At 58.6% G+C, this 15,073-nt stretch overlaps 1 protein-coding gene across 1 annotated transcript; it reads right to left on the bottom strand.

The window, feature by feature from the left end:
- Positions 1 to 2,071: 2,071 nt before the first annotated feature.
- On the bottom strand, positions 2,072 to 5,321 carry LOC101946317 (epidermal differentiation-specific protein-like). Its single transcript, XM_005296024.4, has 2 exons — positions 5,016 to 5,321; positions 2,072 to 3,248 (listed from the first exon to the last, which is right to left on the bottom strand). The coding sequence occupies exon 2, from the start codon at positions 3,226 to 3,228 to the stop codon at positions 2,107 to 2,109; it is 1,122 nt and encodes a 373-aa protein (XP_005296081.1). The 5' UTR covers positions 3,229 to 3,248; positions 5,016 to 5,321; the 3' UTR covers positions 2,072 to 2,106.
- Positions 5,322 to 15,073: the final 9,752 nt, after the last annotated feature.

The following is a 15,073-nucleotide window of genomic DNA, read 5'->3' as shown; positions in this document are numbered from 1 at the left end:
GCTCCACCCTGGCTCTCCCCAGCCTTGGTTATACTGCAGGGTGACCCCCAACACACCCTCAGTCCTCGATTTCCCCCAGACCTGTATGTCCTGTACTGCCCAGCCCTCCCCTGGACAAGTGATACTAAGTCTGTTGTCTCTTTTATAGAAATAATCTGCACACAACTTCACCCCCCCCCCCCATGGAGTTTCCCAAACACTTCAGTGTAAACGCACTGGATTAGATTAAACAAAAAAACAAGTTTATTAACGACTCGGAGCGAGATTGTCACTGAGAACGAGCCATGAGGTGTAAAAGTCAGAAATGGTCACAAGAAAATCAAGTTAAAATGCTACTGGTGCCTAACAAACAATATCAGAGTCGAGCAACGTTTCTCACCACATCATCTCAGCATCTTACTGACCAGACCCTCTCGCTCCAGAGCCCTTCTCCCAGAATCCAGCGAAGGGCCTGGTGAGTGTCACACACACACACACACACACACACACACACACACACACACACACACACACACACACACACACACACACACACACACACACACACACACACACACACACACACACACACACACACACACACCACCAGGAGACACGACGTCGATGTGGAAGGATGGTCCCTGCTGCTTTTTCCTCACCTGTTTGATCTTCCTTTGTCTCCCCTTCCTGCTTGATGCCTCTGTGTATTGCTTAAAATGCAAATCAAGCAGAGAAGACATTCCCTTGTTTGAGCCAGACCTGTCTGCCAGCATCAGGTTGGGATGTGCTAATAACACCATGCAGTGGAATATTTCACATACAACGTTGCCACACTTATCAGGACAACATGGGCGAGCAAATGATGAGTTTTCAAACGACACCACCCAAGACACACCCTGTACAAAGATGACTGCAATACCACGCAGGGTTCGACTCGGGTACATTGTGTCACCCACGCCGTCAGCATGGGACTTGCACACAGAACTGGTCCCGGCTGTGACCCTTGGCCAGCACTGGGGGCTCCCTCTGGCGTTCTCCAGGGGATAACAGATGTAAAGGACAATGCAGAGGTGACAAAGCTGGTGCTGCCAGGCCAAGGGGAGGGGGCAGCCCCCCGCCGGGCCCCATGCAGCCTGACCCCTGGCCAGAGCTCGGGCACGTCGCTCCGAAGAGAATGCAGCAGGCGGGTGAGAAGGCAAGCAAAACCGCCTCCAAGGATCTCCAGGGGCCCCCACCAAGCAGATACCCACTGAGGTTCCCAGGGCTGTCTGCAGACATCAAGCCTCCAGCGTGTGATCAGAGCCCAGCCTTGCCCATGCCGGGCTGTGAATACCCTACACTGACAGAGCCCTCCAGTCCCTACCGGGCACAGGCGGGATCAGCCCACAACGCCCGGCACCGTCTGGAAACCAGCCGCTCCGCAGAGCACGGCGCTGCCCCGGCCCAGACACCGCGGGGCTAATCACGAGCCGCGTTGGGGCCCCTGAGCAGCCCAGCGTGTGATGGGGCAGGGTTAGCGCTCAGGCCGCCCTTTCTCATCGACGTTGCCTGGAGGGGAGCCACTGGCCTGCCCCCCCCCACCTCCCGCGACCTCCCCCACCTCTGCCCCACTCACCTCCGTCACCCCCCTGTCACCTCGACCCCATTCACCTCCATCACTCCCCCGCCCCGCGACCCCCCTCACCTCCATCACCCCCCTGTCACCTCGACCCCATTCACCTCCATCACTCCCCCGCCCCGCGACTCCCCTCACCCCCACCCCTCTGCTCCATCACCCCCCGCCGTCACCCCACTCACTTCCGCTCCCCTCACCTCCGTCACACCCCCGCCCCGCGACCCCCCTCACCTCCATCACCCCCCTGTCACCTCGACCCCATTCACCTCCATCACTCCCCCGCCCTGCGACCCCCCTCACCCCCACCCCTCTGCTCCATCACCCCCCGCCGTCACCCCACTCACTTCCGCTCCCCTCACCTCCATCACCCCCTGTCACCTCGACCCCATTCACCTCCATCACCCGCCCACCCCGTGACCCCCCCATAACCCTCCTGCCCCATGACCCCCATCACCCCCCGCCCACACCCCACTCACCCTAACCCCTCCCCCTGGAGCAGGTCTGGATGCTCCTCAATGGCCCAGGACGCTGGGGGCGGGGGCCTGCTCCCCCCCTGGCGGCAGGGCGGGTTTCATGGTGTACTTGGTGCTGATGGTGCGCCCTGACACACACCGGTACTCCCCCAGCTCCGTCTTGGTCCGCTCGTTCTGGCTGATGGTGAGCTCCACCGGCACCGAGATGGTGGCCTCCTTGCTCACCACGTGGATGGTGAGCTGGGTGCGGGGCGGGATCTTGGCTGGCAGGAGCACCTCCACCCGATCCCGCCGGGTGGTGGACTCGCTGCGCCCCTTCTCCACGGTGAAGACGTTGGCGGCTTCCACGGCCAGCGTGAAGGAGAGCCCGGCCCGCAGGCTGGTGGCGTTGCTGAACCGGAAGCTCTGCAGCGTGGTGGTGACGTATTCCCGGCTGCTGCAGGTGGTGAACGTCTGCTCCAGGTCCGTGGCGTTCACCCCCACGATCTCGTCAATCAGCACGTCCCGCTCGTCCTCCACCTTCTGCTGGTCCCACAGGATGCGGGCGGTGACGGCGGGGCGGCCGGGCACCAGCGGGCGCAGGTGGGACAGGCAGTTGTGGAAGCCCAGCTCTGGCTTGTAGTCGGGCAGGTGCTCGCCAGGCCAGGCGATGTGGTACCAGCCCCCGCGGTCCGGGTGCTTGTAGAGCAGCCAGACGCCGCGCTGCACCACGTGGGAGGAGACCCGGTCGTTGAAGTAGCCGTAGGTGAGGTTGGTCTCTTCTGTCACCACCTTGCTCTGGCCCGCGTAGTCGGGCTCCTCGTACAGGGTGATCTGCGGGTCGGCCAGGTCATGGTGCACCAGCCGCAGCGCCGAGAACGCCTTGTTCTTCTCCACCGTCCGGTACTCACCTTCCTCCAGGGCGTAGGCGTCGCCCTCGTACTTGGGGGCCGTGTAGGCGATCCACGGCTGCCCCACCACCCGCAGCGAGCAGATGCAGTCCCCGAAGTCCAGCTCGTGCAGGTCCGGCACGTCAGACGTGAACTCTCGGCTCAGCCCCTCGAAGTCGACATGCTCGTAGACGACGATCTTGTTGACGCCGGGCTGTGCAGGGTGCTGCCGCTCGGCTGGGCTGGGCTCGTCCCGCTGCACATCGGAGAGCTGAATGCTGGGCAGGGCCATCGCCGGCGCAGGGGGACACTCTGCCGGGGGGAAGGTGCAAAACGTCACCTGCTGCCTCAGCGAGCACGGGGGCGGGGGGTTCCCAGCCCTGGCCCACCCCCACCATTTCACCCCACCCTTGGGCTGGACATGCCCAGCCTGCCCGCCAGGACAGCCTGTAGCCCGTGGGCAGGAATCCGGCAGGGCCCCCCATGGCTCTGGGCTGGACGCAGCAGGCTCCGGGGCCGGCTCAGGGCAGGTCAGACCGAGCCCTTCGGGCCTCACAGCCTGGGACTTGCCACGTTTCTGCAAAGGCGAGTCCCTGAGCGCCAGCGAGCTCTGGCAGACCTGTCACGCCTGGCGCTCGGCCCCAGGGACGGGGGGGCTGTGACGGGGAAGGACACTCTGTTCGGGCCTGGGCCCTGCGCCCCCCAGGGCCTGTACCCCACGCTCCCAGGGCACTGGCCAGGCCAGGCGGGACTTACCCCAGCCAGGAGCTCCCGGCCCCTCCCCTGGGACAGGAGGAATTACCGGATTGTGCAGTTAGCAAATGGGCCCCGAAACCCAGCCCAGGTGCCGCCCCCGGACTCCTGCTCAGCCCTGCCTGCAAAGCCACTCTCCCGGGGCGCAGGCCTGGCAGCTGGCCACGGCCCCTCTGGCTGCGCTGGGGGAAGGGGGCAGCCGGCTCCGGCCACCTTCCCTCACCCCATTGCTGTCGCCTGTATTCTGCAGCCCCCTCCCACCGGCGCCCGCGGGCAGACATGCTAGCCCGGCGCCCCGGCGCCTCCGCCAGGCCAGGAATGCTGCTGAGTAACGCAGGCCCTGCTCCGCCCGCTGCAGGGCTGCTCCCCGGGACGGTTCGTGGGGCTGGTCCCTCCCGCCATCGCTGAGTCCCCACAAGGGAGCGGCCCCGACGCTGCCACTGCACCCTGTCAGCGCGCCGGGCCAGCGTGCCTCGGGCTGGCTGCAAGGACCTGGGCCCCTTGGGACTGTCCGGGCTGACTGGGCAGGGCCCATCTGCCGGCCCTGAATTCAGCCCCCCACCCCAGAGCAGGGTTAAACCTGGGGGGGGGGTATTGTAGCAGCTGTTGGCTGAGCTCATTGCACACACCTGGGACTCCCTGCATCTGTCCACACACCCCCTCCCGCGCAGCTCCCTGGCTGCCCCGTCCTCCTCCAGCCCACGCGTGGCTCCCCTTTCCCCTCCGTGGACCAGCCCTTGCGGCAGGACACAAGGAAGCCTCCTCTTCCCCTCTGCCATTGGCGCAGCTGGCTGGGCGTTTGCCCACGGCTCCCAGCACCACCAGGAGCTGCTTCCTTTCGGGGCGTCACCAGCTTCCCGGCTACAGGGAGGATGGGGCTGGCCAGGGGACTGTTCTGCTGCAAGGTGGGCACCTGGTGCCCTCGACAGCTGCCAGTGGCGCCGTGCGCCCCCCACCCCCGGCGATTGTCCCCCAGCTCAGCAGGGTTCTGCTCCCGGTGGCCAGCCCCTTCCTGGCCCCTTGGAAGTGATCGGATGCAGCGTTTCAGACAGACGCCCTCCAGGCTGCGCTGTGCCCTGGGACAGCCCTAACCCCACGCCAGCCCCTGCCTGAACTCGGGGGCTTAGAGACTTTCTGGCCCGTGGCCTCTTACTGGCTAACTCCCAGCCCCAGCCCCAGCACCGCTAACAGTACCTGGCTCCGGTGGGTTTTACCGTCAGGGACCCCCCGCCGCTGGACAAAGCCACAACACAGACAGCTGCTCCCCACAGAGGCTGCCAGGGCTTTTGCTTGACCCCCAGACCTCGCCCCAGCCAGACCTCTTACCTTGGGAGTTTGCAGCCCTTGTCCGTGAGAGCGAGCCAGTCCCAGCTCCCTCGCGCCCGCAGCCAGCACTGCGCCAGCCGCCTCCGCACCCCTTTTAAGAGGAGCGGAAAGGGCTTTGATCTTGTTGGGACCTGAATCAAGGGCTGCTGACAACACCCCCACCCACGCGGCCCAGGGAGCTGCCAGCCATGCCCTGGGGAGCAGGATGCACCACCCATGAGCCCACTAGCCTCCCCCTGCACTGGGGTGCCAGCCAGGCCAGAGCCTGGCACTTCCAGACACGCCGGGCCCTTGTGCAACGCTGCGTGTGACAAGGGGGCAGCTGCAGTGACGCTGGCTTGAGTCAGGGGACGCGGCTGAGTCACTAATGTCATGCTTGGCTTTGCAGCCCTTCCCACGCTCCTAGGGCGGGAGCCTGGCCGCCGGGAGGCAGGAATTAGCACCTGCTGCAGAGAGAACCGTGAGCCAGGAGTGACTCTGCCAGGTGCCTCGGCAAGGCAGCGGCCGAGGCCAGCCAGAGCCCCGGGGAGGGTGCAGCCGCCCCAGCCAGGCCGCCAGTCCCCAGCACCAGCCATGAGGCGCCCGGCTCACACACTCAGCCACCACGCTGACCGGGCCACACACTGGGCAGATCTCAGGCTTGGACGAGGCAGAGAAACCCCGATTCCAGTCCCGGAGCCCAGCTCGGCACAGTGGGGATGGCGCCGGCTGCCCCTTTATGTGGCTGGTTCAGTGGAGCAGAGTCCCGGACCCCCCACCCCAGGGACTCAGGGAAGGACAGTCCTGGCCCTCACGTGGGGTCTAACCGCCCTCTACCCTGCTCCTGGCCTGGGGCGTCGGGAGTTCCCAGCCAGTTCCCCACCCCGCGGGCTCAGGGCAGCTCGGCTCATACAGGATGGCTCGCCAGGCAGCCACAGGCCCCATGGGGGGCGTCAGGCCCCCACTGCTTGGCACCGGAGAAGATACCACTGGGCTGACCCACTACTGCCTGCACCTGCCTCCTGCTCCCCCAGGGCTGGGTTAATACTGTTCTCGGTGCAGGTGATGCTCCCCAGGCCTCCAGCACAGTCACTGAGCCTGCAGACGCCACCCAGCCGCTGCCGCTGGGGAGCCCGAGCGGGGCAGAGCGAAGGGGCCGGGAGCTGAGAGACCTGTGGGGGGGAGCAGGGACTTCTCTGGGCCAGGTCCCTGGTGGGCTCTGCTCCATGAGGGTAGGCTTCACAGACCCCAACCCTGCTGCCTGTAGAAAGAGGAGGCCCTGAGATATAAACTAGGGCTACCATACGTCCGGATTTTCCCGGACATGTCCGGCTTTTTGGTCCTCAAATCCCCGTCCAGGAAGAAATTCCAAAAAGCCGGGCATGTCCGGGAAAATAGGGAGGGGTCGTGGGGCTTGGATCTGGGCTGGAGCCGCTGGGGCCGGAGCCAAGCAAGGCAGCTCAGCTGCTGGGCAGCGCCGCCTGGCCAGGGCCGGGCCGGAGCCACTCGGCCGGAACCGGGGCCCGAGCCGAGCTGGGCTGGAGCCGCTGGGACCAGGGTTGGGGGTGCTCGGCTGCCGGCTGGCGCCGCTCGGACGGGGCCGGTGCCCTGGGGCCCAAGCCGAGCTGGAGTCGCCGGGGCCGGGGCCAGAGCCGCCGGGGCCAGAGCCGGGGCCGGGGCCAGGGCCGGCCGGAGCCGCTTGGCCAGAACCGGCGCCCCAGGGCCCGAGCCGAGCCGGGCCGGAGACGCTGGGGGCAGAGCCGCTCGGCCGGGGGGGCCGGACTGGGCCATGCTTCCTTGCGCCCCCACCACCACCGCCCAGCTCCAGACCCAGCCCCAGCTTACCTGCTGCCTGCCTGTTTCAGGCTCCCCGCAAACATTTGATTCGCGGGAAGCAGGGGAGGGGGAGGAGCAGGGGGAGGAGTGTTCAGGGGAGGGGCGGAGACTTTGGGGAGGGGGTGGAGTTGGGGTGGGGAAGGGGCGGAGTTGGGGCAGGGCTGGGGCCCCGTGGAGTGTCCTCTTTTTGTTTTTTTTAAATATGGTAACCCTAATAATATAAACCTTGGTATCAGAGGCCCGGTATGAGGCCTGAGGCCTGAACTAAAGTAATGGTCAAGACGTTGCTAACATAAAGCAAAGCTAAGCTGTGAGCCAGAGGCAGGCCCTGCTCACCGAAGCTGCCAAGGAAAGGGCTGATCCTGCAAAAAGAGACATACCTAAAAGGTCCTGGACACCAGCTATCAGAACATTCGCACACTTGTACATTCCACACACAACAAGGAACAGGCCGACCCATCCCAATGACAGGGCCAAAAGGGGAATATGATGGATAGAGTTGTTTTGTTGAGAGGTGAGAGGCGGCACCTTACTACGCAGAGGAGTTGTACCTTGATGCGTCGGGAGGGATGTGTAACTTGTTTGTACCTGTGTATAAGAATGCATCCCTGAGTGGATGTCTTTGTCCGGCCGAGGGGGCAGTGGAAAGTCCCGCCACTGACTGAGATGAGTCCATTGTCAGGGAGCACAGAAGTACTGGCTAGCCGCACCTCAGCAGCACCTTGGACTTCGTTTGCCAGGGAGTTGGAGACTGTGTATCTCTAAAGGCAATAAACCGGGCCGGGTGTCTTCGTACCTTACTAGAGTCTGTGGTCATTGGGGTTCTGTCGGGGTCTGCTGTGTCAGCGATCTGCGTAGAGCCGGGGCAGCACACAGAGGGAACACACGCACGCAGCCGATTGATATCAACATTGAACAGAGCAGAGCACCACACCGGGAGCGTCTGACAACGCTGGTGACCCCGACCACTGATCTGGTGAGTAAGCGAGCTGTCCGCTGTAGGAACCGTGATCTAACATGGCAGAAAACCTCGAGCTAGGGAACCCCCTTATCCCCTCCCTTTATATCCCCACAGAGTTTGATAACTCGAGGATCCGCTGGATTGCCAGTAAGGGGGGTCCGTATGAATTTTAAAAAAGTGGGGAAACATGGACTGGCATATGTAGAGCGATGGTAGAAACCGAGGCTCTACAAAATAAAAGTAAAAAAGCAAGAATTCTGCAACTAATGTCTAGGGCAGTGAGATGGTTAAAACAGCACACCACAAATTTGGCAGGGCAAGTAACAGTAACAAAGAAAGAGTTAAAAGAAGCTACACAGCCCTGGAATGCTCCCACCGCCCTGGCAGGGTGGCAAGCAGTCCAGAGACAACCAGCACAGGACCAGAGTGAAACACTGGAAACAGCTGCAAGGAACCTACAACAAATACATGTGCCGGCCCCTGTGGTAAATATTGGGGGTGAACAGCAGGCTTCAGGGAGCTCCCCTGTGCCTGAAGAAGGGGGACAGAAGTGGAAAAAGGTAGCCCTAGTAAAATTAAAAGATGATATGGGGTCCACTGCAGTGCAACCACCACCTTATGATAAAAGCCAGGTTCTGGTACAACCTAAACCGGGACCTAGACGGGTGCCTGTCAGAACGGGACAAGTAAGTGCACAGAAGGAAAGAGTAGCACACAATACTTTCACTGAATTGGTAAATCAAATGAAGGAAAAAATGGAACAGTTTACAGAGCACATTAGGAGACAGGAGCTGCGACTCAATCGCAGGGGAGTGAATAAAAAAAATTCAAAGTAAAAAACCAAAATGAAGCGGGCTAACACCTAGAATTAATGCATTCACACATGGAGTTGCTCCAAAACAGCAGCAGAAAAGGGCACTCCCGCCACCCATCTGGCACGCACACAAAAGCAACAGACACTGGGGAAACAAATTCAGGTTCTACAAGAGCAGGTAACTCCCCCCAATCTCCTCTCAGAGCCAGGATAAAAAACAGGGCGCGGTTCCCAACTGTGCAGGTTCCCAACTGCTTTGACCCACGGAACCACACTCCGCGCCCATATCTGAAAATAGAACCTTCTTTCTCAAATATTTGTACATGCCGGTTAAGTTTTGTCCTTTATATGCTGTCTCAGTTTGCTGACTTGCTGCTGCTGCTGCCTGGTGGAGAATTGCGAAAGGGGAAGACATGCACTGTGACTGTTGAACACACTGCTAATAGTGCTACAAGGTACAAAGTGATGGCTCATTCAGGTGTGCACACCCCCGGTCGTGGAGGTGCCAGGCCATAAGGGGGAGGGTTACAGTCCTCGCTCCTACCCATCTTTTGGGGAAAAATTGCACAGGTGAATATACCCTCGGTCATAGCAGGATTGAGCCCAAAAGGTAGGGGCTTAGCGTCCGTCCCCCCCCAGCTCTGCCAGGCAGAGTTTTTAGTGGGTAGAGACTTTTGTGTTTTGCAATCCCAGCACAAACGTGGGCATAGGGAGTCGGTTTCTGTAAGCTCTCACCCTGAAGGACGTAGGAGTGTGGCCAATAGTGGTAGCACCTGTGTAGGAAATGTTTAAAAGGAAACAATCCAAAGATGATACTTTGTTCCAGCGATTCCTCCTTTGAAAGACTTTGCGCTGTTAAGCCAAACGCTGCAGGATGTAGGAGTTTGGCAGTATAGGGGGGTTTGTGAGTGATATTGTGGTGACTTCACAGTTTTGAAAGAAATGTTTAAGGAAAGGGGGGGGGGCTAGTTGAGGAGCCCACCCTCCTTGCTACATGGGTAGTGGAACAAAGTCTGTGCCCATGGGACGGGGCGGTTCAGCGGAGAAACAGGATCGGTCCCAGACAAGCAGGCAGGCAACAGAGAAAGAGATTGGAAACCAGGCTGGAAGCCCTGAGGGGCGGAGTGGCAGGAGGAAGGGAAGGAGGAAGGGGATTTCAGATCCCTGGGACAATACTTGCAATGGTGAAATCTGAGCTACTGACGGTGTCATTTTGGGAGCTAAGCGAGTGATTGAAGGAAAGAGAGTGAGATGTTCACTCTGCAGAGGCTGGGGGCAATTAAGCACTTGAACGTTGTAAAAATGTTCAAAAGGAAAAGTGTTCTAGGAAGAATTCTTGGTTTCTTTGCAGCCGTCCTGAAGGGAAAACGGGCCCTTTCCCAAAGGTAAGGTTACCATACGTCCGGTTTTTCCTGGACATGTCCGGCTTTTCGGCAATCAAACCCCCGTCCGGGGGGGAATTGCCAAAAAGCCGAACATGTCCGGGAAAAATAGCGGCCGGGCACTTCCTCTCCCGCGGCTGCTCTGCTCCTCCCCGGACTCAGACTTCGGCTCTGTTTAAGATCCAAGCTGCCCGAGCTAGTGCTACCGGCTTCGGGCAGCCCCCGTGCCTCCGGACCCCAGCCGCCGGAGCAGAGCAGCTGGAGCCGGGGAGGAGAAGTGCCCGGCCGGGGGCGCAGGGTCCGGAGGCTGCCCGGCAAACCGTAAAGCCGTTAGCGCTCGGGCAGCCCTTTTCGCGTGGCTGGGAGGGAGGAGGGGGAGTTAGGGCGGGGACTTTGGGGAAGGGGCGAGGAAAGGGCGGAGTTGGGGCTGGGCCGGGGGTGGGAAAGGGGCGGGGCCGGGTGGGAAAGGGGCGGGGCTAGGGCCCGTGGAGTGTCCTCTTTTTTTATGTTTTAAATATGGTAACCCTACCAAAGGAATGTCTGCAAATAATCCAGGCAAAGAGACAATCTGATTGAAATCGTTTGACTATGGACAATTTAGTCAAATTTGCTAAAGGAATATAAGGGGTTTGTTTCTGTTGGAACTTAACTGCCTCAAATGTATAAAGGGAAAGTAACCTATGTACAGCCGTGTAACCACAGAGCAGTGTCAGGGATGCTAAGAAAAAATAATCTGTGTGTAAATATATTGTGTAAATATGTGCGGTTTTAAGGACCTAACTCAACACTCCTGGCTTGTAGGTTGAAGATGAATTGGTTTGGTTTGTAAATAGTACCACTAACAGCCATTGGAAGCTTTCATTCAACGTTGCAAAACTGACAGAGACTGCTTGCCAGACACAGGTAACTCGCGTTGTTTGGCTTGGGGATTTCTCATTTAACCCTTAAGGTACCTCAATGCTTTATAACGTTCAATATCGTTTTATAGACCAAAGTCATGGCTGCAGCGGGGCAGTCAAACCCAGGAGGATGGGGAGAGATTCTGGATTTCTATTTTTTCTTTTTTTTTTGGTAACAAAATAGCTGTAGTAAAAGAATAAGAAAAAAAAAAAAAAAGGACAGTGCCCCTCTGGAGCCAGCGCAGGGGTGAGGTGCACAGAGAATCACGGTTACAAACACTGAGCCTTAGGCAGCTCTGTGTAATCACACTGTCACTTTGATAAGGGGCCATGAAAACTCGGTGAGCACAACAAAACCCAAGACCAGTTACACCTGATGTAAAAATGGATCTGGCTAATATAACGTTATAGAAGTTAAACGATGGAAGAAATGTGCATGTTTCCCAGGACATGTGCCGTGTATATTGTAGAAGGGGTAAAAGAAATGTTGCAGATGGGTGGAGGTCAAGGAATGCCAGTCTGTTAACAAGGAAACATCCTCAGGTAGCACACACCATAGTAGGAGGGATTGGTTTTGGAGCAGGGATTATGAATACTGTAGTCCTGGAGGTAATTAAGAATAAATTAAGTTCCTTGTCACAACTGCAAGCTAGTCTCATTCACAGGCAGGCAGATAATATGGTGGATTTGGTACAACTATTTCTGGGAAACCTAAAGGCAACATGGAATATGTGGCGGTGGCTAAACGCCACCTCCTGGCTGCTGTATAAACAACAAGTAGAGTTAGGGAATAAAACTGCCTTGGCCATAGGATGTACTGAGATGCAAGTTCTTCGTTTAGCAGTACTGCAACACGAATGTTTTGGGTAATATCTGGGAATGTTCGGGTATTAACGCATCTTTTCAAACAATGGGAGAGGTCCTTGTTCGACACTACAAACGTGAATGGATGCAGTATGTTTCCAGCATGGTTAAGCCTGATTTGGTATCAGGTGAAATTATTGTTAAAATTGCTCACCAACGGTCAGTGGAGACAGAAACATGGGAAGTGAGCCTGCTCCCAAAACTGACCATGGGATCCTTTCGGCTACCACGGGTTATGGGTCAGTGGCTGGGAAAGGGGAGAAATGATTGGACACCCGAGGGTGTACGGAGTGGAGCCCTCAGAAATGGGTGTGCTTGTCCCTACCTGTCACCACAGCACCGTGCAGCAAGGCCACATCCTTGGGAACACGTGAATGAGACGAACTAGAAAATGTGACGAGTGTTTTCTACAACGGACAATGTGTATGTGTTACCTCCTGGGAACCAGTATTTTGGGAGGATGCAAGTATCAGCCAACCCCCAGTGGATGAATGTAGATGGAATGCCCGGGGATTAGATACTAGTAATCACGCATGCTATGTACCAAAGTTAGAAGAAGCAGAGAGCACTATAACCACCACCCCGGTTAATTTCTCTGTTACCCTTGGCCTGGATTGGCGCCATCTAACTGATCACTTGTTGTCAGAAACAAGGTGACTCCGTTTTTGCAAGAGACACAAAGGGATATAGGAAGCGCGTCATTCAACTAGTACATGGCAATGGAGACAGGCTAAAAATGGCTGTGTCTGAAAATGAGCTGACAGCCTACACTGGTACGACGTTTTACAGGCTGGTCCCGAACTCTAAGGGCACATTGTCTATTACGTTTCACCCATTACTCGTTGTGTTACTATTGTCCTGTGTTTGCTTGTGTGACGGAGCAGGGAGCAGGGCAGATTGGACCTGGGAATGTTGCAGGGGGGGTTGCAGTGGGGATGTGGGACTTCCCTTGAAGGGAGCTACCTGAGCTGTAACCTGAGCCAGGAACGGGGGTGGGGAGAATTAACACCTTCTGCCCGGGAGACTGGACAAAGGAGAGGAGCAGCGGGAGGGGCTGGGAGTTTAGTTTCGGTTGGGGCTGGGTGGTGCAAGGCAGGGAACCCCAAGCTGGGGTCTAAGCTCCCTGAACCTCCCAGAGGGACCTAATTGAGGGGGGTCTGGTCGTACCTACACGCTCTGCTTGAGACTGTGTTCCTGTCCTTGAATAAACCTTCTGCTTTACTGGCTGGCTGAGAGTCGCAGTGAATCTCGGGAAGAGGGGTGCAGGGCCCTAACTCCCCCACAATCCGCAACAGCTTGCTAGGAATGTGTTGTATGTGCTGTTGGACAAAAAGAATGTTTGTTAAATTACAACCACAAGCTCAAATTGTCTCTCAGTAGATTGCTATGAAACAATTGTGTAAAATATGACCCACACAGGAATTGTTCTTGAGGGGTCAAGAGGGGGACATGTAGTAGTAGGATTTTATGTTTGTATTTTGTATCATTTAAAAAGAAGGCTAAAGAATAATAAGATAAGACTGTAGCATGTATTAAATGTATTGCTGTAGGAGATGATTTGATTGTGTTCTGCCGGCCACCCTGACTGGATAGCAGGAAGGAACCACCCTGGGTTGCTGGAAAAAACCCATCAGTCAGGCTGCCTGTGTCTGAACTGATGATAACGCAGGAACAGACCAGAACGGTCCTTATGGCTGATTCTGGTCACCTTTGGTTTTAGGAGAAGTTTTCATGACAGTATTTGCTAGAAGGTCTTGTTTCTTCTCTGCATTGCAAACAAAGTTGTGTAAGGTTGTTTTGTAATCCCTTTAGTAACCACAGAACCCTTTCGAAAATGGACTCCTGTCTGAAATCCTCTGGACAATTGTTTGGGGTGAGTAAATGACGTGTGCACGGCTAAGGGGGAGTGTGAAAGCATCACACATGTCCAGATGGTCAAGAAGAAGTGAGAGACTTGGAGAGACAGCAGGAAACAATCAGCTAAACTCCCATCTGCACAGGCAGGGTGACCGGACAGCAAGTGTGAACAGTTGGGAGACGGGGTGGGGGGGGGAATAGGTGCCTGTATAAAACAAAGCCCCAAATATCGGGACTGTCCCGATCAACTCGGGACACCTGGTCACCCTATGCGCAGGTGCCATCTCTGCCAGACCACCCCCCCATGCACGCCAGGTGAGTCCCCAGCTGCTGCCCCCGCGCACGGCGCGGCAGGGTGACACACAGACCTCGCTGCTGCCCCCGCGCACGGCGCGGCAGGGTGACACACGGACCTCGCTGCTGCCCCCGGCAGCCCTGGCACCTTCCGGCAGGGGCGCTGGTGGCACTAGCGGCTGCAAGGCTCCTGAGCGGGCCAGTGCGACTCTGCCCGCCCCAGGCAGGACACCTCAGGAGCCAGGCCTCGGCCTGGGGCAGAGCTCCCTGCCCGCCCCCCGCCGCAGCCCCAGGAGCGGGCGCCTGCAGCAGCCATGGCACCGGCTCCCGCCCCTCCGGGCCCCGCCAGCCCAGGGGGGACCCAGCAGGCCGCGGAGAACCACCAGGCTGGCTCGGGGGCGCTGAACTCAGCAAGCGACCGCTCACCAGGCCGGGGCTGCTCCTGCCGGCCCAGCCCTGGCAGCTCTCACCTGCCCCCGTCCAGAGCCTCGCCCGGCGGAGCCCTCTGGGCACAGTCCCTGCGGGCAGGGGAGCAGGGCGTGGGTAAGGGCAGAGCTCGGGCCCGGGGGCACCTGGCACAGGACCATCGGCCCCATCGCCTCACGCAAAGCTCGGGGAGAGCAGGGGCTGCGGTCAGGATTGAGGGGCACCAGCGAAGCTGGGGGATGAGCCCCACCACTGTACGAGTGGGGAGGGGGCTGCCCGGGGCTCCCCCACCCCACTCAGCTCCCTCTATGGGGAGGGGGAGAGTTAACCCCTGGCCTCAGAAGCAGCAAAGGGGGGGCTCCCGAGGAAGCAGGAGACACCCCCCCAGGAAAACAGCCACCTGGCCCCCCCTTGTGGTTTGCGGGGTACACTGCGCCGGGGGGGGTCGCGCTGCCCACCCCAAGAACCAGAGACAGGCGCGGCCGCTTGAAGAGTTTCATCTTTATTGAGATTGGCAGGAGAGAGTTTGGGGGAGGTCACGGGGGATATTTACAGAGAACGGGGGGGGCAGCGTCTCGGCTGGGGGGTCCTTGGGGAGCCGGGCAAGGGGCTGGACACAGAGCTGGGAGAACAGCAAAGAACAGGGAGTCAGGGACCCAGGAACACACAGACCCCCCCCCCCCCAACACTCAGCCCCCCCCATGCACAGAGCCCTCCCCCCGACATCCTGCCGACACACAGACCCC

Source organism: Chrysemys picta, chromosome 7, assembly GCF_011386835.1.
Source record: "Chrysemys picta bellii isolate R12L10 chromosome 7, ASM1138683v2, whole genome shotgun sequence".
In the NCBI taxonomy this organism is placed as follows: domain Eukaryota; kingdom Metazoa; phylum Chordata; order Testudines; family Emydidae; genus Chrysemys; species Chrysemys picta.
Note: the sequence above shows the minus strand (reverse complement) of the source record. Positions and strands in the feature narration are given on the sequence as shown.